This window comes from Gracilinanus agilis, chromosome 5, assembly GCF_016433145.1.
Source record: "Gracilinanus agilis isolate LMUSP501 chromosome 5, AgileGrace, whole genome shotgun sequence".
NCBI classification, from domain to species: Eukaryota; Metazoa; Chordata; class Mammalia; order Didelphimorphia; family Didelphidae; genus Gracilinanus; species Gracilinanus agilis.
The window spans coordinates 13,293,988-13,320,026 of NC_058134.1; the positions used below are offsets into that span (position 1 = coordinate 13,293,988).

Sequence of the window (26,039 nt, forward strand, 5' to 3'; positions counted from 1 at the left end):
GTTCATCATAAAAATATTGCTGTCACTATGTGCAATATTCTTCTGGTTCTGCTCATTTCACTCTGAATCAGTTCATGTAAGTCCAGATTTTTTGAATTGTCCTATTTGCCATTTCTTGTAACACAATATTATTCCATCACAATCCCATACCACTGTTTCTTCAGCCATTTCCCAACCGATGGCCAACCCTTCAATTTCCAATTGTTTGCTACTACTGAAAAATCTGCAATAAATATTTTTGTACAAATAGTTCCTTTCCCCCTTTTTTTCTTTATCTCTTACCCATTTTGATCTTAACTTTGTATAAAGCGTAAGATATTGGTCTGTGCCTAGCTTTGGCCAAACTGCTTTCCAATTTTCCCAAGAATTTTTTTTCAAATAATGAATTCTTGTTCCAAAAACTTGGATCTTTGGGTTTATCAAACATGAGATTATTATTGTCATTTACTACTGTGTATTGTGTACCTAATCTACTCCACCAATCTACTCATCTATTTCTTAGCCAGTACCAAATTGTTTTCATAATTACTATTTTGTAATAATGCCATTTGAGGTCTGGTAGAACATTTTTGGTAGTTTAGTATATCAATGAATTAATTCACACTGAATTGTCATTTTTCTTAAATTGATTTGGCCTACTCACAAACAATTAGTATTTCTCCAGTTGTTTACGTCTGTCTATTTTTGTGAGAAGTATTTTGTGATTGCATTTATATAGTTCTTGAATTTGTCTTGACAGGTAGAATCTCAAGTATTTTATTTGTCTACAGTTATTTTAAATGGAATTTCTCTATCTCTTCCTGCTCTTTTTGGTAGTGCATAGAAATGTTAATATTTATGTGGGTTTATTTTATGTCTTACAACTTTGCTAAAGTTGTTATTGGTTCAATGAGATTTTTAGTTGATTCTCTAGGATTTTCTATAACATGATATCGTCTGCAAAGAGCAATAGTTTTATTCCTTATTTCCTATTATAAATCCTTCTATTTATTTTTTGTTTTATCTCTATATCTTGTACTTCTAGTGCAATATCGAGGAATAGTGGTGATAATGGGCATTCTTGCTTTACACTTGATTTTTGGGAGTAAGGTTTCAAGTTTATCCCCATTACAGAGAATGCTTGCTCTTGGTTCTGCTTAGAGGATACTTAACATTTTAACAAAGGCTCTCTTGATTCCTGTTTTCTAATGTTTTTAGTAGGAATGAGTGTTGCATTTTGTTAAGAGCTTTCTTAGCATCTTTTGAGATAATTATGTGATTTTTGTTGTTTTCATTATTGATATGATCAGTTATGCTAAGAGTTTTTCCTAACATTGAACTATGCCTGCATTCCTGGTATAAATCTTTTTGTGATATAAGGAAATTGTCTATACTTTCTTTTCACTATTTTTGCTTTTCCTAATTTAGGAATTAGTACCATGTTTGCATCATAAAAGGAATAGGTAGGATTCTTATTCTTCTTTTCCTATTTTTCCAAATAGTTTATTTAGTATTGGAATTAATTGTTATTTAAACATTTGGTAGAATTCACTCATGAATCCATCTACTCCTGGTGTTTTTTTCTTAAGGAACTTATTTATCACTTGGTCAATTTATTTATCTAACATAGGGTTATTTAAGTATTGTTTCCTCTTCTGTTAGTCTGTGTAATTTATATTTGTGTAAATATTAGTCCATTTTATTGAGATTTTCAGATTTTCATTTATTGGCACATAATTGGGCAAAATGACTTCTTTGATTTCATCTTCATTGGTGATGAAATTCCCTCTTTTTATTTCTAAATACTAGCAATTTGTTTTTTTCTTTTTTTTCATCAAAATTAGTGTTTTATTTATTTATTTTTTGGTTGTTTTCATAAAACCAGCTACTAGTTTTATTTATAAGGTCAATAGTTTTTATGCTTCCAAATGTATTAATCTATCCTTTGATTTTGCAGGATTTCCATTTTGGTATTGTGATTGTAATTTCATTTTTTTCTAGTTTATTTTTATGTAGTATACCCAGTTCATTGATCTACTTTTTCCATTATTGAGATAACTATTTAGGAAAAGAAAATTTTCCCTAATTATTACTTTGGCTGTATTCCACTAATTTTGGTATGTTGTCTCATTGTTGTCAATTTCTTTTATGAAATTACTGATTGTTTCTATGATTTGACCCACTCATTATTTAGGATTAGATGATATAGTTATCAATTAATTTTTAATCTATATCTTCATGGCCCCTCATGGAGTATAATTTTATTGCATTATGACCTGAAAAAGATACATTTATATTTATGCCTTTCTGCATTTATTTGTGAGGTTTTTAAAGCCCTAATACATGACCAATTTTTGTGCCAGGTATAGCTGAGAAAAAGATATATTCTCTTCTTGTCTGATATAATCTTCTCCAGAGGTCTATCATATCTATTTTTTCCAAACTTCTATTCTTATCTTTAACTTCTTTTTGTTTATTTAGATTTATCTTACTCCGAGAGGGAAAGTTGAGGTGTCCCTCACTAGTATAGTTTTGCTTTTTCCTCTTGTAACTCATTTAACTTTTTCTTTAAGAATTTGTATGCTATACCATTTGCTGCATGTATGTTCAGTATTGATATTATTTCATTGTCTATGGTACCTTTTAACAAAATGTAGTTTCCCTGCCTATCTCTTTTTTTTTCCCTGCCTATCTCTTAATTAAGTCTATTTTTATTTTTACTTGGTCTGAGATCATGACGGCTACCCATCTTTTGTACCTCAGCAGAAGCATAGCAGATTTTGCTCCAATGCCTTAATTTGACTCTGTATGTTTCTTTTAAACAACATACTGTTGGAGTTGTGAACTAATCCAACCATTCTGGAACTATGCCCAAAGAGTTATGAAATTGTACATACTCTATGATCCAGCAATACCACTGCTAGGTCTGCACACACACAAAAAATTTTAAGCCTATTTGTACAAAATTATTCATAGCAAATAATTAAAAATTGAGGGGATGTCCATTAATTGGGAAATGACTGAACAAATTGTGGTATATGCTTTTAATGGAATATTATTGTACTATAAGAAATAATGGCCAAGATGGGTTTTTTTTAAATCCTGGACAAACTCCAATGAACAGAGTGAATATAATACAGAGTGAAGTAAGCGCAACCAGGAGAAGACTGGATGCAAAAACAGCAATATTGTATGATGAACAAATGTGAATGACTTAGCTATTCTGAGAAACTCAACGAACCCAAAGAACTCATGATGAAAATGCTATCTACCTCCAGATAAAGAACTGATGAAATCTGAATGCAGATCAAAGCTTACCATTATTTTCTTCACGTATTTTATGTGTCTTCTTCCACAACATAAAGAATATGAAAATTTTCTTTCATGATAGCACATGTATAAGCAATATCAAATTGTTTATCATCTCAGGAAGGGGGGGATAAGGACAGAAGGGAATAAAAAAATTGAAACTAAAAATGTTAGAAAATGAATGCCAAAAATTTGTTTTTTTACTTAATTGGGAAAAAAATAAAACATTACTGAAGGAGAAAAAATAAACAACATATTGTTAGATTCTAGTTCCTAATCCATTCTACTATCCAATTCTGTTTTACAGGTGAATTCATCCCTTTCACATTCACAGTTATAATTAGTGTGTTCTTCCCTCCTTCCTATCATTTTCCTGTTTATTCTTCTCTCTCTTTTTTATTACTATCCCCCCCTTAAAAGTCTGTTTTGGGGGCAGCTGGGTAGCTCAGTGGAGTGAGAGTCAGGCCTAGAGACAGGAGGTCCTAGGTTCAAACCCGGCCTCAGCCACTTCCCAGCTGTGTGACCCTGGGCAAGTCACTTGACTCCCATTGCCCACCCTTACCAATCTTCCACCTATGAGACAATACACCGAAGTACAAGGGTTTAAAAAAAAATAAAAATAAAAAAGTCTGTTTTGCCCCTGACCATGACCTCCCTTTATTTGCCTTCCTTTTATTATTCTCCCCTTCTCTTATGTCCTTTTGCTCCCACTTCCCTGTTGAGAAAAATAGATTTTTATACCCAATTAAGTGTGTATGTTATTCCCTCTTTGTACCAATTCCAATGAGAGTGAGGGTCAAACTTTGTTCCCCAAATGCCCATTTTCTCCTCCTTTATAAAAAGTCTTCCTTCTGCACCTCCTTTATGTAAGAAAAATTTCCCCATTCTTCCTCTCTCTTCCCCCTTCTCCCCTCCTCTTTCTTAGTCCTTATGTTTTTCTGATCATCCCATTATAGTCAACTCACACCCATGCCTTCTGTCTATGTACTCCTGCGAACCAGTCTAATAATAACAAAGTTCTTGGGAGTTACAAGTATCGTCTTCCCATATAGAAATGTAAACTTTAACCATATTGAGTCCATTTTGATTTCTCTTTCAACTTTACCTTTTTATGTTTCTCTTGAGTCTTGTATTTGAATATCAGATTTTTTACTCAGCTCTTGTCTTTTCATCAGGAATGCTTTAAAGTTCTCTATTTCATTAAATGCATATTTTGCCCCTTGAATGATTATATCCAGTTTTCCTTGGTTGCATTTTCTTGGTTGTAATCCTAGCTCCTTTGCCTTCTGGAATTGTATATTAAATGTCTTCTACTCCTTTAATGTGTAAGCCTTGTGTCATCTATATAATTTGGATTTTCCCAGTAGTCATAATTGTTATTTTAGTAGAATAAATTATTACCTTCTATTAATAAAGTGTCATAGAATGAATACTTCCTTGCACATACTAGAAGGAAGATTAAATATATTCATGTGATGCCTTAGTTTGATTCCCACATCTAACCCTAGTTTTGTTCCTGTTTACATTTTTTTTTTAAATCTTGGACAAAGTGTATTATATCTCTGAGGTCCGGTTTGGTATTATATACCATGGGAATAATAATAGCACCATCCCCACAGGACTGTTGTGAGGATAAAGTAGAAATATAAGCAAGGCAAGTTACAACCTTATGATATAATAGAAATGCCACATGGCAGGCCTTCTATTAATCCTTTTTTTTTCTGAGAGGGTTACTCTGTTCAAGTAAAGCATCATCTTTTCTTTTTTCTTCTCTTCTCACCTTCATTTTTTCTGTTTTGTTTTCATACATCTTTCCCCATGAAATTAACTGGAGGCAGATTCATAAATCATCTCTTAGAGAGATGGCTCACATGGAGTTGGTGGAATGGGTATATTGAATAAAATGTTCTTCTTCTGTTAAGGTTTCTCAGCTAAACACCCTCATCACCATGTTGCTGGGTGAGCTCACCCCTGGAGACCGGCAGAAGATCATGACCATCTGTACCATTGATGTCCATGCCCGGGATGTTGTGGCCAAGCTGGTTTCTCAGAAGGTAATTATGTCTGAGGGCTCTGGGGATCTAAATGTGGCCTGGGTACATGTCCTAGAGTTTTGTTTCCTTGCAAAATAGTTCAGTTCAATGATTCAACCCATGTTGAGTCAGTCTCTGAGGGACACCTTTGTTGCAAGTGTAGAGATTTTAGCTGCCCTAATGTCATGCTATTTGGGTCTACAAAATTATGATCATCGCTGGAGTTTCCCCATTCACAGTATTTTTTTAATGTCCTCTATTGTCCCTACTCATGAATCGCAAGCCAGTAAAAACAAAAACAAAACTATCCCAAACCATCTGGGGCCCAAAGAGGCCGTCTCATCAAATGATTTGCTCCTGGAGACCAATTTGATAGTAATGTTGGACCTCCATTTTTAGAGCTTATTCCACCTTGTCGTACCTATTTCCCCCAAATCAAAGAATGTCAGATATGTAAAAAACCTCAAAGTCCATTGAGTCCAACCTACCCAGAATCACTAATTCCTTCTTCAATATAGCTGTTTGCAATTTGGCTTTGGTTAGAGATCTCAACTAAAAGGGAGCTCACCACCTCCAAAGAAGCTCATTCCATTTTTTATGTTAACTCTAATTGTTAGGAAGTTTTCTTTACATTGAAAAACTTCCAAATAATTAGAGGTTGCCAAATGTGTTTAACCACAAACTCTTTTGCTTCTTCTTGCACACACTTGTAATTTCAAGAAAAATGGGGAACTCCCAGGGCAGAAACCTTTCCCTAAAGCAAACTGTCACCTGCGTGCCACTCCTATTCTAGTCTTAGAGAGTCACCTGAAGCACTGAGGCATTCAGTGACTTGCCCAAGGTTGCACAACCAATATGTATCAAAGCAAGACTTGAACCCGGGTCTTCCTGACTCCAAGTCTAATCCTTGTGCTACTATGCCTGTCATTAACCTCTCTAAAACAGGAAATTCTTCTCTTTGGTTTATTCCAATCTTCCTTGGAACAGATATATAGCTCATTTTCTGGCCTCACTGTACATCAAGAATAGCTCATCGTGGTTGCCTGTGCCAGGAGGAGCCATTCGCAAAATTGAAAGCATTGCAAGGTCACCTCTTGTCTGCTCTTCGTTTGGATAAATCATTCTGATTTCCTGGATGTCTTATTATTCAACCTTTTTGCTTTGATTAATGGCCCCTTTTTTATTCTCTCTGCAAGTTCATGCTTTTTTTTTCCTCTTAAGTGTTCAAATGAAAAAAACTAACCTTAAACTTTGAGCCCAAGAAGATTCTATCACTTTTTATGGATATTATTTCTATGTCTACACCAGCATTGGGCTTGTTATTTCTTTTCTCTTCTTTTTGAAACCTTTAACTTCTGTTTTCCTATCAGTTCTAAGACAGAAGAAAGCAAAGGCAAAGTCACTGTGGTTAAGTGACTTGCTCAGGACCACACAACTAAGAAATGTCTAAGACTATATTTGAACCCAAGTTCTCCTGACTGCCCAACCTGGTTCTGTATCACCTGTGCTACCCAGCTGCCCCTGTGCTTGTCTTTTTTTTTTTAATTTTTAAACCCTTAACTTCTGTGTATTGGCTCCTTAGTGGAAGATTGGTAAGGGTGGGCAATGGGGGTCAAGTGACTTGCCCAGGGTCACCCAGCTGGGAAGTGTCTGAGGCCAGATTTGAACCTAGGACCTCCCGTCTCTAGGCCTGACTCTCAATATACTGAGCTCCCCAGCTGCCCCTGTGCTTGTCTTTAAAAAAATACATCAACAAGCATTTATTGAGTGTTGTCTCTCTGCTACACACTGAGGACAAAAAAACCAGAAATGAACCGTGCCTGCCCTCTAGGAACTTACATTTTATCAGAGGAGAGAACGATGCCTGGATTTCAAGTAGGAGGACCTCAATTCAGATACTGAATATATAATTTACAACTCTGTGTCCCTGGATAAGTCCCTTCATCTCTCTTGGCCTCAGTTCCTCATCATGAGTGAGTGGATCTAGATGGCTAATGCCTCTTCCTACTTTCAATCAATGAGCTGATGAACACAGATAAGCAAAGTAAAGTGATTTGAGCAGGGAGAGAGGAATAACTGGAAAGAACAGGGAAGACTCCATGGACAAGGTGGCCCTTGAGCTGAGCCTTGAAGAAAGAGAATCCTGCAAAATGGAGATGAAGAGAGAGGACATTCCATGTGGAAGTATTGCCGAGAACATTATTGACTCCTTCAGCATGGAATCACTATGACCTCAAAATCTTTTTCTTCTCCCCCATAGCCTAACCTCTGATCCTCAAGGTATCTTTGCAGGTCATTTGTTTTCTCCTTACATGAACGCATGTGAAAGTCTTCTTGTTGTACTTCATTCTCATCGCCTGTGGCTATTTCTGCCCATCAGGAATGGCAGAGTGACTTGTGATTCTCACCTTGAGCCACTCCTGGTTTATATCACCTGAACATTTAACAAGGATGTTCTCTAAGCCATCACCAGTATTATTAATGAATCGGTGATTATTCTAGGACTCGGACCTTGGAGCCAGCTCAGCTGAACATCCGCCTACAGTAGGGCAATTGGGATTCCTGTTCCCTCAGTTTGTTCGCCTGCATGGACTGTGGGACACAACTGAAAACCTTGCTTGAGCCAAGACAAATTAGCTGAAGTGTATGTATGCATAGGCTGTACACACTGCAGGAAGCCTCCTCTGCCCATTAGTTGGCATTCAAAGGAGACTAGACTAAACTGAATGATCCTGGGACCTCCTAGACCTGGGCCTTCACCTCTAGGAAGTGCCCCTAAACCTGCATCCCCTGAACTCGGCTCTCTTCTAAGCTTTAGCTCTGCATCACCAAATGCCCGCTAAGTGCTGGCCCTTGGCTGGCCCATCCGTGTCTGAAACGCATCATGTCCCAATGAAATTCAGCATCTTTTCTCCTAAACTTTCTTGTCCTCCAACTGTCTTGATTTCTCCTAAAGGCACCACCATCTTTCCAGTCACTCAGTTTGCAGCACTGGAGGCATTCTAGATCCCACCATCGGATCAGTCACCATGTTTTGTTGCTTCTGATTCTTAAAGCCTATGGGGCCTTAGCTGGCCCCCCAAAATCCTGCCTCATTTTCCCTCCTCACCTCATCCCTGCCTCAAAGAATTTCTATTTTCTGATTGTGACCCCCATGCAGGCCCTCTGTCCATGGGGAGCTCATCAGAGTGGACCATCTTCACCATTTGCCGTGGGCAAAAATTTCTACCATCATGTTGCTGGGCCTCAGATGTTTTAAGCCTGGCTAAGCATAACTGGAATGGACTCTGGATAATAAGCAGAGGGACAACAGCTAGGGCTTCTGGAGCAAAAGGCAGGCTCTACCAAGTGCTATTCCACAGCAAGTCACATCCTCACAATCCCATGTTGGGCATGTGCAAAGAAGAAATGATCTCATCATGCTTTTTTGGTGGTTGACTGTAAAAAAGCATTGGGCTTAGTAGAGCAAAATACCATCCAAGAGCTCCCATCCACTAGGATGAATCACATGCATATGGTGGTGGAACCAGCTAAGAGTCCTTGAATGATGGAACAGCAGATACAATTTTGTCTAGTTCCCTGATTACTAATATCAATCACAGCACCCAATGATGGGAACAAACCTTGCTAAACATGCTGGTCACTGGGGTGGAGGGTGTCCAGTGCAGCCCAAACCAAGGAAGGAGTCTCCATGGATGGTGAGGTTCTAAAGAGGCTCTTGTAGGTTTGTAGATGGATTCACAAGGATTTCAGCAAATCCTAAATGTTGGAGACCCTCCAAAGTAATAAACAGAATGAGATAAACAGAAGAGATTCACCTTCCAACCAATTCACCCTGGAAAAACAAAGCAGGGGAGAGATGTTCAATGTCCATATTATGACATCCAAGTGGATGGATCCCATAGAGTTGATTGATTAGTTTATACATCTTAGAAACCTGAAGAAGAGGAAGAGACAAGTTTGGATAAAATCACGCCACTTTTTCAGCAAGCTCTAATCATCTCTCTGAACAGAAGGCCATCTATTTTTAGCCATCAATGTTATTCCACAGGCACTCTTATCACTGTAAATGATGGAATAAACCAGTGATTCCCAAAGTGGGAGCTACCACCCCCTGCTGGGTGCTGCAGCAATCCATGGAGGCGGTGATGGCCACAGGTACATTTATCTTTCCTGTTAATTGCTATTAAAATTTTAAAAAGATTAATTTCCAGGGGGCTAAGGAATATTTTTTCTGGAAAGGGGCCAGGAGGCCAAAAAAGTTTGGGAATCACTGGAATAAACCAACAAATTAAAGTGATAGCCTACCTATTACCTCTAGGGAATTGTCAAATGAAGAAATTCCCTCCTCAATGAATGTCAGCATAGTAGGTCACAAAAAGCTGCAATTTATTATCAACAATGACTTGTGTGGGTCATTCAAGGAAGTTAGTCCACTCATGTAGCATGATGGATGGGTGAGAGAAGGGCAGCCTGCATACACTGGGAAGGCTGGGGAAAGTTCCAGCATCGTTGCAGATCCTCTGCAGAGAGTACATAGGAAACTAGACAAGAGTTGCCTCAGAAGAGAGGGTGTGGATTGGGGACCAGAGGCACCCTTGGAGGAAATGCCCATCCCAGAAACCTGGTCTCCTGGATACCCGAACCCTAATGCTCCCTACATATAGAATAACTGCACGTTCTACTTGCTTCCATTTGGTGGGAACACTCATTTCTGATGGAATAAATGAACAAATGATTTAATGAAAAACATTTATTAAGTATTTACCATCTTTCTGGAATGAGATTCTCTCAATTGTGTGTGTGTGTGTGTGTGTGTGTGTGTGTGTGTGTGTGTGTGTTGCCTCTAGCTTTGTAATGGTACCACACTGGCTTAAAGGTTCTAATGAGAAGCCTTTCTCCTAGTGCATTAAGTGACTTGCTGGCATGTATCAGACACAGGATTTGGAGCCAGCTCTTCTTACCTTGAGGTCAGCCCTCTGTCTATTGTGACACACTACCTCTTCCTTTAGAGAGAGCCATGAAATTGCCAGGTTGATGATCTACAGCAGTGGTTCCCAAACTTTTTTGGCCTACCGCCCCATTTCTGAAAAAAAAAATATTACTTAGGCCCCTGGAAATTAATTTTTTTTAATTTTAATAGCAATTAATAGGAAAGATAAATGCACCTGTGGCCATCACCGCTCTCCTGGATCTCTGCAGCACCCACCAGGGGGCAGCAGCGCCCACTTTGGGAATCACTGATCTACAGGTTTCTTCCCTTCCTATTTTAAAATATAGCCTTGATGCTGGGTCTCTGCCAGCCTATAAGCTGTTTTCACGGTTTTTACGGTTTTCCCATAAAACCATAACTCTGGTGAGAGAGGTCAAGCAACTTCTGAAAGGCACCAGGATCCAGCAAGAAAGCTGAAAATCTTTTTGATCAATTATTTTCATCTGTTCTAATAAAGAATGCAGCTCTCTAGTCAAGGCATTAAGTGAGCCTATTGCAAGGTCTAATAGGGTTGAGTCGTATGGACTTTCCCACTGAGTTTGTCATCTTGAGCTATGGAATGGTGGAACTCTGGGATTCTGAACCGATCCTGCCTAGTGTCAAGTCCCCCAGAAAAGCTTTATAAAATGGCCAAATTCTTTGAGCATCATTAGAGGAAGATGGACAGTATTATCTGAACAAATGGATGACGAATCCTGGAATCAAACATTCCATTAAAATAAAGGCTTCCGGGGGCAGCTGGTTAGCTCAGTGGATTGAGAGTCAGGCCTAGAGACAGGAGGTCCTAGGTTCAAATCTAGCCTCAGACACTTCCCAGCTGTGTGACCCTGGGCAAGTCACTTGACCCCCATTGTCCACCCTTACCACTCTTCCAACAAGGAACCAATACACAGAAGTTAAGGGTTAAAAAAAAAAAAAAAAAAAATAAAGGCTTCCTCCTACACAATTTCTAATGACATGGGCTCAACTTTTTATGGGAGATGGAGAAAAGATTTGGGCATATGACTTCATTAGTATTGGAAACTTGCAGATGAGGAAACTCCCTCTACCAATGCAAGGTTGTTTCCCCACCTTCATCAGAAGTCTCTCCTGGGCCCCCAGTGCTCAGTGGCTTCTCTCTGAGGTTACTTCCCATTTATGTTGTATAAATATTTTATGTATATTGTCTCCTTCATTATGATTGTGAACTCTGAAGGGAGGACTGTGTTCATCTCTCTCTGCATTCCCATGTGCCTGGCATATAATGAGTGTCTTATTAGTGCAGATTGATTGATTGATTGATTGACTCTCTAATACACCTAATACAATCACCTAGTTCTCTGAGAAGTTAAGTGACTTATCCTTGATCACACAGTCAGTATGTGTCCCAGACAGGCCTTGAACACAGGTCATCCTCACCCTAGGGACACTTCTCTATCCACTGGACCACAATTGTCACCTCTTTGTGTGTGATTCTAATTTGCAACAACTCTATAAGACTTTTTCATTGATGAATGTTTTTGATGTGATGTGCCTAGCAGTAGAGTCTGTTTTTGAAGTTCCTTTTGCCTTAAAAAAAAAGCCAACCCTCTAACCCTGAATACCTATGCCATATCCTTAGGTCGCCAGTTCCCAGGCTTTTGCATGGCTGTCTCAACTGCGGCACCGGTGGGACGATACTCAGAAACACTGTTTTGTCAATATCTGCGATGCTCAGTTCCAATATTTTTATGAATATTTGGGAAACGGTCCTCGTCTTGTTATCACTCCTCTCACGGACAGGTAACACCTTCACATTTTTATCATGGGGAAGACCTGGGGATGGGATGGAAGCCCTGTGACAATAGTTTGAGATGGATGCTGAATGGGACAGAAGGCTAAGCTTATGACTCATGAATTTTGTGGCTGCAGCGGCCCTGAGGGTGGGACTAGTGGAGATTCTCTGGAGTTTGATCCTGGGGAGAAGAAGAGCCCTCTTTCCAGATCAGATTTCAGGTTATTGGAAGACTGCCCAATGATAGGGGAGGAAGAGCAAACTAAGAGAATATATAACCTTTGAGAGAAGAAACCTGCTCTGGGACAGTGGGATGTTTCTATGCTGCTAAAAAAAAAGAAGGAAATAGGTCCCAGGATGGACCAAAGTGGTGGTAGAGCAGAGCTACATGGGAATTTGTGACCTATGAATCTCCTGTTCTGGGACAAAGCCCCAGTCATCCTGTCCAGTTTGATCTCTTGACAAAAGGAAACTCTTGGAAGATAAATCAGCGGGGCAAAAAGAAATAGGATAACAATATTAGAAAGAATTGTTCAGGTATGGGAGTTGTTTTTAGGGTAAAAAAGAAAACATGAAGAAGAATGATATGGAAAGACAATTCCTATAAAAGCTCTAAAAGTGAAAACCTTTAGATTAAGGAAATCCAGCCTTGTAAAAGGTAGAGTAAATTTATCGATTTGTCTGTGAGGCTGACCAGACAGTGATTCTTTCCAAGGAGCCATCTTGTCCAGCCAGATCATGGCTATGGGCACCTTCCAAGAGGCAGGACTCAAGTGGATCTCATTCTTCCTTCTCATCCCTCCTCCAGACTCTGAATCACCAATAATGAATCAGTTCATACTACAAAGAATCAGAATCTTAGAACATGACAGGATTTTATCCTTATCCCACCCCTTAATTTTTGTTATAAGTAGACCTGATGTTTTGAGGAGCTGAAGCTGAGTGTGTGTGTGAGTGATACCTAAGTGTGACACTTAAGTTGATATAGTGAAACACAAAGGACCCCACAGAAATAGTTGTAGTGAATCTGCTAAGCTCAGCTTCAGAATAACAGTGTCCCAGAATAGTCAGCCAAGTGAAGAATGATTGGGCTTACACAGCTACTTCTAACTGTCTGTTCTGGCTTAGTATGGATAACGCCAATTGACTGTGAATTATTACTTCACTATAGTTGAAATAAGTCTCCTCTTCACTCAGAATCCCAAATATATAACCACTAAGCCTAAGGTAAAGATGACATCCACTTTAGGTAAGTTGAAGATTTAATATTTTCAGGCTTAGGGAGGGTAACAGGGAAATAACAGGGAAGAGAGAAACAGGAGATTCTTAATCTAAGCTAATGATGAAAGATGGTACTTGAAGTGGAGGTAATCAGGCTTGTCAATTATCAATGGCTGATAGCCTGCTGCCAGCCTGGCAGGGCCAGATAGTTCAACCAAAATCAGGTTTTTTAGTTGAGAGATGTTGCTGCTTGCTCTTGGAGTATGAATCAGGAACAGGTTATTTGGTATAAAGGCATTTCAAGGTCTGAGACTGTAAATTGCTTAGTGCAGGTTGCTGGTAATTCAAGTTGACCTCTGGCCTATCCAAACCAAACCCAAACCTCCCACTCCCAAAACCCAACCTCCAGACTGAGATGAGATTTCCGTTCAGATCCTTCCTTATACACTTGAGCTTCTAACTGTCTTTGCACATGGCACCTTCTGCCAGTCTCAGCTCATTCTGTGTTCTAAACAGACAACTGTCCATCATCTTGCACTCCATGTTTCATTACAAAATATCATTACATTTTGTTATTGTTTAGTTGTTCAGTAACACCTGACTCTTAGTGACTATGAGCCATAGCAGGCCAGACCCTTCTGTCCTCCACTGTCTCCCAAGGTCTGTCCAGGCTTGTATTCATTGCTTCCATGACACCATCTATTCCTCTCATTCTCTGCTATCCCTCTTGCCTTCAATCTTTCCCAACATCAATGTCTTTTCCAATGAGTCCTGTCTTCTCATTATGTGGCCAAAGTATTTAAGCTTCAGCTTTAATATTGAGCTTCCAGTGAATAATCTGAATTAATTTCCTTAAGTACTGGCTGATTCAATCTCTTTGTGGTCCAAGGGACTCTCCAAAGTCTTCTCCAGCACCATAAGTCCAAAGCATCCTTCTGAGGCACTCAGCTTTGAACTTAGAAAGTTAAGACTTCCTGACTCTAGACCTGGAGGTGCTGCCCCCTCCTCTCTAATTTTACAAATAAGGAAATCAAGGTCTAGAGATATTAAAGACTTTCCCAAGGTCTCTTGAGATCTGGGCTTTTTGTTGAACTCTGACCTCTTTGACATTTATTATCATGAGATCCTAGACCTGGAGCTGGAGGAGACCGTAGAGATAGTATCTCTTCCAACATCTTCAGCTTGTGGATAAGGAAACTGAGGCTTGGCTGGATAAAATTCTTTTTCCAAGGTAATGTAGCACCCAGTAGTGAGAGTGGACCCCTGTAAAATCAAAGCTATGGTCTGGCCAGAATCAATCATGAAGCACTCCTCAATGAGGCCCCCAAAACCCATCCTTTGCATCCCTCCCTGTTGTACTTTGTAGAAACTGCATGTCCTTCCAAGAAACTACTGATGTAGGGATTCTCTGAGAATCTGGATTAGATGGTCACACACTGACATGCTGATTTATTATCCGGTAGAAAACTCTGTCTAAGCTTCAGCGAGGTAAACTAAGTCATTGTACTAAGCTCGTAAATCATTACTAACCATTGTCCATGTAAAAAGAAGAGTACCTAATCCTTTAGCTTATGTAACATTGCCCTATAAAATACTAGCTGTCATGAAATAAACTTTGCCATGATGCACCATCTGTGCCTCGTACTGCCCTCCCAATCCCAAACCCATTCATCCTGCAGTAATGCTATAAGGATGACCCTTACAAGGTAGGAAATAAAAGAGGCAAGATTCAAACTCGGCTCCCTTGACTCTGGTCTCAGGTCCAGGACCCTTTCCATGACTCTGTTTTCTTTGGACTTACTGTGTCTCCCCTGTCTTAAACCCTTTCCTTTTTCTCCTGCAAAAATAATATTACAGTAATGCAATTAAATGCAAGACCTTGTGTAAACTGTTTCCTAAATTCCATTTTAATTGAATCTGCTCTCATTTGCTATATTTGTTACATTTTAAATATCTAAATGGATTAGCAACTTGGCAAAGGAAATTCTTAGCTATTTCATCACCCAAGTGTCAGCCTGAGTTTTCCTTATAAACACTCATCTTTTAAAAATTACCAACTAATTAGGAGTCTTTCCTTGGAGATATGAGAACATTTTAAACACGCTTCAAGTGACAGTAGCCAACCAATAAGTGAATAAACACTTTTTAAGTACCTACTGCGTGTCAAGCCCTGGAAAAACAAGGTTAAAATAGAGTCTCCATCCTTGAGGAGTTTATAATTACTTTGGGGAAAATCATATGTACACAGATAGATATATAGAGAATATGAATGTGCAAATCAATTACATAAGAACTCTGGGAGGGAGGATCTAAGCATGTGAAAGCAGCAAAGTGACAAAATATTTGTGCCTCAAAGTCCCTGCTTTGAGAAGATAGTGGAAATAAATGAAGCATCCCATTCTTCTCAATCATTTTTTAAAGATTCTCTTTGTTTAAGATGCTGATGACTACAGCATTTCAGCATCACATCAGAAGTAGGACTAGGGTGCAGCCAACAGGGCTTTCTTCCAAGGAACACAATTTGGAGGCTGTAAAATGTAGTAACCATAGTAATTTATACCCCTCATCACATAACTGAATATGTCTTTATTACTTCTTTTATTGTGTTCACAAGTGGATATGCGAGGGTTTTTGAGGTGGTTGTCCTAGACACCGAATTACTAGTCACACCTTCCAAAAATGGAATGGCTCCCTGGTTTTGTGTTACGGTCTGATTAGAATCAATAAACATTTTTTTAAATACCTGCTACATTGCAGGTATTGTGCTAAGCACTGAGGAATACTGTTATTGTTCAATTGTTTCCTTTATGTCCAACTGTCCACGACTCGATTTGGGGCATTCCTGGCAAAGAAAGGGGTTCACCATTTCTGTCTGCAGCTCTTTTTATAGATGAAGAAACTAAGGTAAACAGGGTTAAGTGACTTGCTTAGGGTCACACAGTTAATCAGTTTCTGAGACCAAATTTGAACTCATGAAGATGAGTCTTCCTGCCTTCAAATCCAACATTCTATCCTACCTTGATGCTCTGAGGATACAAAAAGAAGCAAAAGATAATCCCTGCCCTCAAAGAGCTTACAATCTAATAAGGAAACATCAAGCAAGCAATCCAAACACAAAGTGTGCTAGATGGAAGCCTCTTGCTCAGTTTTATGGCTTTGGGAGGTCTTAGTCTTTGATTCAGTTGGTTATGGACTAACAAAAGGGCTATATTCCATTATTTCAAGGTGTTACATCACCTTAACACAGTCACTGCATCTCACCATGAGCGGGGCTCCTGCTGGCCCAGCTGGCACAGGCAAGACAGAGACCACCAAGGACTTGGGGCATGCCCTTGGCATGATGGTTTATGTATTCAACTGTTCTGAGCAGATGGACTACAAGGTAAGATGGGGAATGTCTCCTAAGAGTGAATGAAGCTCAGAGAACAATGAGGTTCCCTGACGAGGCTCTGACTGTGTCCTTCAGTCCATAGGCAACGTTTACAAAGGCTTGGTCCAGACAGGAGCCTGGGGGTGTTTTGATGAATTCAATCGGATTGCAGTCGAGGTTCTGTCAGTGGTGGCCGTGCAAGTGAAGATGATACACGATGCCATCAGGAACAAGAAAAAGAGGTGCGTGCATCGTGCCTACTTGTTGGTCCCCTTTACCCTTCCCCTCAGGGTATCCCAAAGACCAGAAAGAGAGAAATGGAGTGAAACAGAAGTCTAAGGAAACCCTCCCTCCCTCCTTGCTGAAGAGGTCCCAGAAAGATGGTGGAGTTAGACTCAGAGAACTTCTATTCACAGCTCAACTCTCCATTTACTTTTATGGGACCTCAAACCAATCAATCAGCCTCCCTCAGTTTCCTTTACATTCTAATCTGTTAGTTAAAGTTGGCCTCCAAGGACCCTTCCAACTCTAGTGTTCCATGATCCCATGAAGGGAGTCAGTTTAATAGGAAAGACCAGCGATGTCTCTCGGCTCTCTGCCCTCTCTGTTTGTCTTTTGGCACTAAATCTATTTCAGTGCTTGAGGGGGGGGTTCTGTGACATCTTTGGTGAGGGCTGCTCTCTCCTTGGTGCTGATGAAACCTTTTGGGCTCCTCATTCTGGATGATTCTTATTCATACTTTCCCATAGATGTTCTACAAAGAATGTATCTGGGGCATCCGCGTAGGCTCTGCCAGCATTCTTTGGGTACCCAAGCAGCACTAGACTCTGTCCTTCACCCTCATTCTCCCTGCACTATTGGCTGATCTCCTTTTCCATCATACTATTCTTGGCCGATTCCCATCACACCAAGGAGTATAACGGAGTGGATAGAGAGCCAGCCTCAAAATCCTAATAACCTGGTTTCGGGTCTTGCCTTTTGACATGTGCTAGCTGTGAAATCCTGGGTAAATCATAAGATAATAATAATAATAATAATAATTGCTAACATTTATATGGTGCTTGATATAAGCATTTTGCAATCATTGTCTCTCATTCAATCCTCACAACTCTGGGAGCTGTAAATTATTATCCCCACTTTACAAATGAGGAAACTGAGGCATAGGGTAGTTAGTGTCTGACTCAAAATTAGAACCCAGGTTTTCTGGTTACAAATCCAGTGCCATTCACTTCTCAACCATGACTTAAACCTTTGTCTGGACAGCTCTCTTCTCATAAAATGCAGAAGGTGGTATACTTTCTTAATCAGTTTCTCCCATATAGCTGAGCCTTTGGTGGCTGAAATTATTTTCAGAATAATACTAAGGTGTTTTCATTTCTAATGATGAATATTGATAGATAAAACCTACATAAACAAAAGTTTGTTGCGGTGAGAAGGATTGGGTGTAGGAGGGGGGAGGGGGGTTCCTCAGTGATTTTTTAAATGTTCTATGTTCCCATGAAGGGAATCGGGGACTCTTACGTTCCATCTTTGTATTGGTTCCAAGGAAGAACAGTAAGAGCTAGGCAATAGGGGTTAAGAGACTTGCCCAGGATCAACAGCTAGGAAGTGTCTTGAGGCCACATTGGAATCCAGGACCCTCCCCTCTCTAAGCCTGGCTGTCAAGGCACTGAGCCACAAATGCTTGAGAACCCTGATATTTGTGCCTTGAGGCTACTATCTAAAGCTAAGAGAAAGAAAAGGTTCAGACCAACATTTCCTGTTCCTTCTTCCTCTCTTCTTCTGCTTCCTTCCCTGCCCTCCTTCTGTCCATTCTCCATATTCCTTTCTCTTCCTTTTTTCTCCTCCTCCTTCCTCCACATCCAACTGATTTCTGCCTTTCCAATCTTCCTTTTCTAGTAGTCACACAATACATCTGCAAAGGTAAAGTGAACTTCTAATTCCCCTCGAACCTTCCCCAGTTGCTGAGAACCTCCCTTGACATTTTCTTCTCCCTTGGATTCCTCTCCCTCTCTGCCTTGCCCTCCCCAACTAGCCACCCAATTCCCCTTCTTAGGAAGGTCACGGATTTGAGGGCGTAGCCCCCACGCCTGCCAAGCAGTGCCCGTGGCTTTTTCATGCTGTTATGTTTCCCTCTTGGTAGATTTATGTTCCTGGGTGAAGACATCCGGCTGAAACCCTCGGTTGGTATCTTCATCACCATGAACCCAGGCTACGCTGGTCGGACAGAATTGCCTGAGAATCTCAAAGCCCTTTTTAGGCAAGTACTCGTGTGTGGTCTCATGTGGGCTGCCCTCATTTGCTTCCAAAACCCTGCCCCCCCCCCAGTGTTCCATGACCAGTGAGTGGCCCCACTGGGCATCTATCTTCTAGACCTCGCTCCTTTGCCCTCTTCTGTTGATGCTTCCTCTTCCCCCTTCAATGGGGAAGAGAGTCTTTGGGAAAGGAGAGAATGAGGAAGAACTGGGGAGAGTCAAGAGCCGAGACAGAGAGGGGAAGCAATTTGCCGAAGGCCATAACATTAATGAAAGTCAAAGCTGGGATTAAAATAGACTTCTACTGATACCAAGAGTCGACCTGGGGTAATGGCTTCCGAACAAGAAAGAGCTGGGTTCTAGTCCTGCCTGGGATATATATTGGCACTCGGTGTGCCAGTCAGATCAAATCTTTAGGACCGTAAATTCCAGAGCAAGGATTGACCTGCATTTGATCAACAGAGCTTCCTCTCCTGAATATCAATGAGATCACGGTTAACCTCCTGACACCAGAGCACTATAACATGCTTTCTACTATATCACACTTCTCTCCTAAGGAGACTGTTCCCTGCTTTCCTCTCCCAGCTCTGAAAAACTTGACAGATTTGTAAAGTCCATAAATGACTTTTAAAAAACCAGAGCATGGGTTAGAGGCTAATTTATAAAGAAGAAAAAATTCTTCTACTTCAGTCCCAAACTTCTACAAGAAGATTTTCATCGAAAATACAATAAAACCAAAAGAAATAAGTGGAGGTTATTTAGAGGAGGGTGATAACATCTCTCTACACCTGGGTTCAAATACCAGCTCTGCCATTTACTATCTGGGTGACCCTGGGTAAGTCACTAACCTTTCTGGGTCTCCGTTAATCAACTGCAAAATGTGGGGGGCCAGATGAGACGGCCTTAAAGGATTCACATTTCTAAAGCTATAATCCTATGACAGTTTTTCTATGTATCCCACAATTTTAAGGGGCATCGCCACGAGTTTTCTATGGGATCCAAATCCAAAGGATCTCCACTTTCCAGCCTCCCACTAATTGTGAATTTTTTATTCAAAGTAAAGACTTTCTCATTAGTTCTGATTGACACATATAATTGGTGCCTCTCTTGGGGCTCGTTAGAATGTTGGTACAAATTAATCACTGGATTTAAGCAATTTGTCCTTCTCACCTTATCACATTTAAGACGGAAGCTGCGTGTGTTTCTTTCTTAGACCTTGTGCCATGGTCGCCCCCGACATCGAACTCATCTGTGAAATCATGCTGGTGGCGGAAGGCTTCGTGGATGCCCGCCTCTTAGCTCGAAAGTTCATTGCCTTGTACACGCTCTGCCAGGAGCTGCTTTCCAAGCAGGTGAGGGGCCAGGGGGGGCATCCAGGCAGCCTTTGTTTGTTGCCATAAAAGAAATCCATTTGGAAATGCCAACGCTTAGTAACAAATCATCTGAATTCCCTTTGTGGTTAAAGGGGAAAGAATGGCCTTGAGCTATGTTTTCAAATCCTTGATTTTTAAAATAATCAGGCATCCTGGAGCAGAGCAGACGCATTGGGGTTTTAGGGTATGGATGGTTTACCCACACTTCCTTGGATTTGAAAAATTCCGACATTAATATTCCAATTGATCTGTCCTCAGCATGGGAGTCCTTCCTAGCCTGATCTGTGCCCGCCAGTCTTGTCCAGGGTCTTTCCTATTTCTGTGATGGGGGTGGGGACGAGGTACCCCATATACAGGGGAACCTTTTTGATATCTCTTGGGAGGCGTGTGGGCTGCACTTGTTCTCACTAAATGCTTGGCCGTCTTTTTGGGGAGGCTCATATTTTTTATAGGTCCCCAAAGACTCGTCTGGAGAGGTCACATTGGAACAGTGAAAAAAGTGATCGATTTGGGGTCACAAAGACCTGAGTTCAAATGCTGCCTCTGACACTATCTGTGTGAACCTGGGCAAGACCCTGAACCTCTCTAGAATCTCTTCTCAGTCTTTTGGCTGAGATCAAGATGAACCTCTCTGGCCCTTGAATAGCTCCCTAGGAGGGGGCTTTGTTGCTCACTAAGGTGTTGATGGGTTGCTCATTGTCTTCATGGAAGTGTTTTCCGCAGGGATGGTTTTTTGTTCTGGAGTTCCTAAAGATCCTTCACGTCTTAGAAGTGTAAGGATTTTACAAAGGCTTGGATATTGTTCACACCAACAGATGGGACTGATGTGGATGGAGACCAGGACGAGCTAAATAAATGCCAGTTCCATGATCGATGATAGCCTCTCTGGTTCTGGCTTCAGGAGGAAGAAGACAAGTATGTGATAGCACTCAAGGAGAGAGAATTCTCTCCTATCACTAGGGTTCAAAGGGATGATAAAGGACCCCCAATTCTCTCATCCTATCACATACAATTCCAATGGAAGGAGAGTAGGAACCTTCAGAGTGGCAGGAGATGTAGGAGATAGAATGTTGGGCACTGTAGTGCCCGAGGACTTGAATTCCAATTCTGCCTTTGACACTTACTGCCTGAATGACTGTGGTCAAGTCATTTAGCTTCCCTATATCCCCTTTAGTTATCATCTGAAGTTTGAAGGGATTATACCAGAGTGTCGGAGATCTTTTTCATCTACGAATCTATGATTAGTGGCTAGTTAAGCCAACCCACAACGTCCAAAGAATCCCCCCCAAAACCAACAAAGGAGAAGTGGTCGGTCCTGAGCCTCCGCTTGCACTGAGGGGGCGACGCTCTCTCCTGAGGCGGCCCCTTCTGCTCTTGAATAGCTCTGCTTGTTGGGGAGTTTCCTTCACATCCAAGTGAAATGTGTACATTTGTACCCGAGAACGTGCTGCTGACAGAAGGAACCGGGATTATTCGCTTTGCATTGCGTCCATCCTGTTTGCTGTTTGTCTTTCCTGAGACCTTTCAGGAGGCTTCTCTGTGCTTGCTTTTAGGATCACTATGACTGGGGCCTCCGAGCCGTGAAGTCCGTCCTGGTCGTGGCTGGTTCTCTGCGACGAGGAGATAAAAATCGACCCGAGGACCAGGTAGTGCATCGTCCCGTGTCGGGGTGGGAGAGCGTCTGGTCCTGAGCTAGGTGCCGTTGCTGGGGGTTTTAATTACATGTGTGTGAGTGTGCATGTGTGTGTACGTGTGTATCTAAAATATGCATATATATGTGGTATTGGGCTGTTTGGGATGCTGGTGAGGCTTTGGTTTGACAAACAAGTCCCAAGTCTTCTGTGATGAAGACTATGGTTTGAGGAAAGGAAATTGAATCCATTCATGTATTATCATTGAAAATATTCTGAAGTCCCCCTAAAGAAAATCAACCATCAGTGAGTTGGGTGGCATCATGGACAGAGCGTTGGTCTTGGGATCTAGGAGACTCGAGTTCAAATCCTGCCTCAGACACGTTACAAATTCCCAGTCTCTGTTTCCTCATCTATTCAGAAAACAGTAAAGCCCCCACCTTGACAGCATTGTTCTGGGGAGCCACTGAGATTTTTCATGCACACACACATCACTTTGTGAATCACAAAGTACTCTGCAAATTCCGGCTTTTGGTAAGATTTATTTAAATCAATGCTCGAGCTAAGGATGAAGGAGAACTTCTTAAGGCAGCTGTAGCGCTGGGTTCCCTTTTGGGCTCATGGCATCATCAAATTGGAACTTGAAATCATCTTATGAGGAGGAAAGGGAACAAGCATTTATTAAGCACCTACTGCATACCAGGTACTGTGCTAAGTATCTCACAGCGAGTATCCCTTTGTTCCTCACAGCAGCCCCGGGAAGTAGATGCTCTTGTTGTTCTCCTGCCCATCCCCCTCAGTTTATAGATAAAAGAAACAGAACTAGAGGGGTTAAATGGAGGGAACAAGCTGGACAGATGGAGAGAGAGCTCTGGAGTCGAGGACCTTCTCCCAATCCCGGGGCTGCGTGCTGCCGGCTTCTGGGACCCGAAGCAAGGAGCACCTCCATCTCCGCGTCCTCAGCCATCCCCTGAGAAGGCTGGAGTGGACGGTCTCGGGCCTCGCTTCCTTGTCCAGCGCAGCCCCGTCACCCTTTGGCCGGAGGATTTCTCAGACCCTTCCGTTCCTCCCCTCCTTCCGTCCAGCTCGCAGGACTCCCTAAGCAGACCAGGTGGCCCGGAGTCACTGCCCAAAGGGAGAGTTCCCGAGCCCTGGCCACGCGTGGAGGAGCCTCTCCTCCTCTCTGAGCCGGGGAATGAGCTGGCCACGTTCCGGCGGGAGCAGCCGTTGACCGTCTTTATTTCGTGGGGAGGGACCTAACCTGGACCCAAGCCCAGCTGGCCTCGCCGGCGCTTTCTGATCCGCTTTTGGTGCATTTGTGGGTTTTCCCCTCCAGACATTTCACGCCTTCTCTTCCCCTCGAGTGTGTAGAGCCTCTCGAGTCAGAGAGCTGGAAGGGGCCTCGAGGGTCACCCAGTGCAAGTAGCCCCCCATTTTAGAGATGAAGAAGCTGAGGCCGGAGAGGACCAGGGCCCCGGAGGCAGACCCGCCTTCGAACCCAGGTCCGCTGCCAGCAGAGCCGGCGTTCTTCCCGCTGGCACCCACGGCCAGTGTCTGAGGGCTCCGAGGCTCCCCAGAGCCTGAACGAGAGCCTCGACCAGAGCTTCGCTGCGTGCCGGGTCTGTGGCTGCTCTGTGGCTCCCAAAGCGCTTCCCTGAAACGAGCTGCCAGCCTGGGCCGCGGCTCCCCCTTACGAGCTGAGAACGAGACACTGGGAGATGCCGGGCACGGCGGCGGGCTCCAAAGCGGGTCAGGGACGGCGCTGGGGCCGTCTCTGCGCATTCTCTCGCCAGGACCTCAGACGGCCAGGCTGGGAGCGGGACGAGCGCCTCCGCTTTGGGCCATCCACTCCCGAGCCCAGATAGCACAGCCTCGGCCTGCTCTTACCTTGGTGTCCTCCCGCAGGTGCTGATGAGGGCCCTCAGAGACTTCAACCTGCCCAAGATTGTGACGGACGACATCCCCGTGTTCATGGGGCTCATCGGGGACCTGTTTCCAGCCCTCGACGTCCCCAGGAAGAGGGAGATGCCGTTCGAGCAGATGGTTCGCCAGTCGACCCTGGAGCTCTGCTTGCAGCCCGAAGAGAGCTTCATCCTCAAAGTAGGAGCATATGCGCAGACACACACGGGCCCAGGCACACACGGGCCCAGGCTAGGCATGCATATTCATCGGCGTGTATTTTTAAAGTTAAACATTTATATAGAAGTAGACATCTGTAAGAGAAGTATTCAATATTTATACGTTTCTAGACATGGAATATAAATGCGTGTGCCATAGGGGCACGCTGAAACCAGCCCTCTAAAAAGGATCCTCCCCACACCTCGGAGTCCGAGCTGCACCTCTGGGTCGTTCTCCATCCCTCTGCTACGTAGCGAGGTCCAGGCTGGCTCCTAGGCGGGGAGCCTGCGGGTCTGGGGAGACAGCCATCAGCGGAGCTGGGGCTACGGGCACGACAGCCTGGGGGGAGGAGGAGGAGCTCAGCCAGGGCTATGTTGAGCGTAAGATGCCTTTGGGACGTAGTTCAAGATGGTGGCTTCAGCTGGAGATGGGAGATGGGAAGTCAGCAGAGAGGGAGGACTGGATGCACACATGGAAGAGCCGTCAGCCTAGAGATGATCACTGAATTCACAGGAGCTAATGAGATCCCCGTACTAGAGAGAGAAGAAAAGGAAGTCTAAGAGCCCTGAAGAGCATCTAGTTAGAGGGGGGCCACCCGGAGGAGGATCCAGCAAAAGGGGAAGAGAAGGAGCTGTCAGAGAGGTAGGCGGAGAAGCAGGCGAGAGAGGGGCTTCCCGAAAACCTAGAACAGAGTGATCAGTAGAGTCAAAAGCTGCCCAGAGATTAGGCAGAGCGAGGATGGTCAGTTACTTTAGAGAGAGCAGCCTCGAGGGAAGCATCGAGAGAAGAGCAAGTGGAGGCACCATGGGAGATGGACTCTGCCATAGAAGAAGGAGGGAAAGGGAAGGAAGACTAGCGAGGTGGGCAGAGGGGACGGATGGATGAAGCGAGAGGCTTCCAAGGAGGGGGAGGCGTAGTCGTCTTGGGAAGCGGGAGTTAGAAATGGTCGCCCCACATCTCTTCATGGTCGCCTCATCAAGAGCAAATAATGATCACTTTTGCAGGTGGTTCAGCTGGAGGAGCTGTTAGCTGTCCGGCACTCGGTCTTCGTGATAGGAAACGCAGGAACAGGCAAGAGCAAGGTAGGACAAACAGACTCACGGGCTCCTCACCACGTCTCTTTCTGCCTCTTACTCTTGTCCAAGGAGAAGAGGGACTTCGTGGAGTCACATTTTTTCACACGAAGATTTTCTTTTTTGCCACATCAGGTTTTTTTTTCCTCTTTATTCATATGAATGAACAAAACACATTTAACTATGTGTCAAGCACTATCCTAACTGGGGAATAAAATGAAAAAGCAAAGGCCATCTCCACCCTCCACAAGCTTACATTCTTATGGGGGGTGAGAGACGCATACCAGAGAGGTTGCCTGGAGAGGGGTACCTAGGTCTCCAACGTTATGGAGATAATGCTGGGGGGCCGGAGAGTAGCTTGACACACCCCAGCCGGGAACAACCATGGACTTGATTTGATTGTAGCTCATGACCCTGCAACTGGAAGCTCATTGGATGATGGTCATTTATTTATTGGGTTGTATTTGTGTGTTAAGACCCCTAAGATTTCATGAGTTACCAAAATGGTGGCCCTATGTTGGTGGGGAAGTAGGTAGGCAAATGGATGAGGGGAAAATTAACATCAGGTCCTTAGTTGTTAAAAAATAAAGTATAAATAAGAAGCAAGCTGGAACATCCATGGATGGATGCCCTTTGATACCTTGTCTTACACAATTTCATTTATTTTTTAAAGTTTTTTAGTATTTGTTTGTACCAAACATGACATGCACGAGTTGTAATGGAAAAAAAGCTCTGGCTCCTGGTATCTGATTTTTTTTTATTAGACATTTATTAATATTCGTTTTTAATCTGTTTACATACTTTATGCCCCTACTTTTCCCCTTCACACCCCCCCCCCCCGCTCTTCCCCCACCCATGGCCAACGCACATTTCCACTGGTTGTAACAAGTGTCCTTGTTCAGGGTCTATTTCCCATTCATGTCCGCCTCAG

General features: G+C 42.6%; 1 protein-coding gene across 1 annotated transcript in view; it reads left to right on the forward strand.

Annotated features, from left to right (window-relative positions):
- Positions 1 to 26,039, forward strand: part of DNAH11 (dynein axonemal heavy chain 11) — a 306,168-nt gene that overhangs the window by 113,780 nt on the left and 166,349 nt on the right. The window contains exons 25-33 of the mRNA XM_044678853.1: positions 5,211 to 5,342; positions 11,915 to 12,075; positions 16,514 to 16,670; positions 16,755 to 16,900; positions 18,802 to 18,918; positions 20,127 to 20,265; positions 21,840 to 21,932; positions 23,823 to 24,017; positions 25,040 to 25,117. Of these exons, the coding sequence (XP_044534788.1) occupies positions 5,211 to 5,342; positions 11,915 to 12,075; positions 16,514 to 16,670; positions 16,755 to 16,900; positions 18,802 to 18,918; positions 20,127 to 20,265; positions 21,840 to 21,932; positions 23,823 to 24,017; positions 25,040 to 25,117 (1,218 nt within the window). The remainder of the gene's footprint in view (positions 1 to 5,210; positions 5,343 to 11,914; positions 12,076 to 16,513; positions 16,671 to 16,754; positions 16,901 to 18,801; positions 18,919 to 20,126; positions 20,266 to 21,839; positions 21,933 to 23,822; positions 24,018 to 25,039; positions 25,118 to 26,039) is intronic.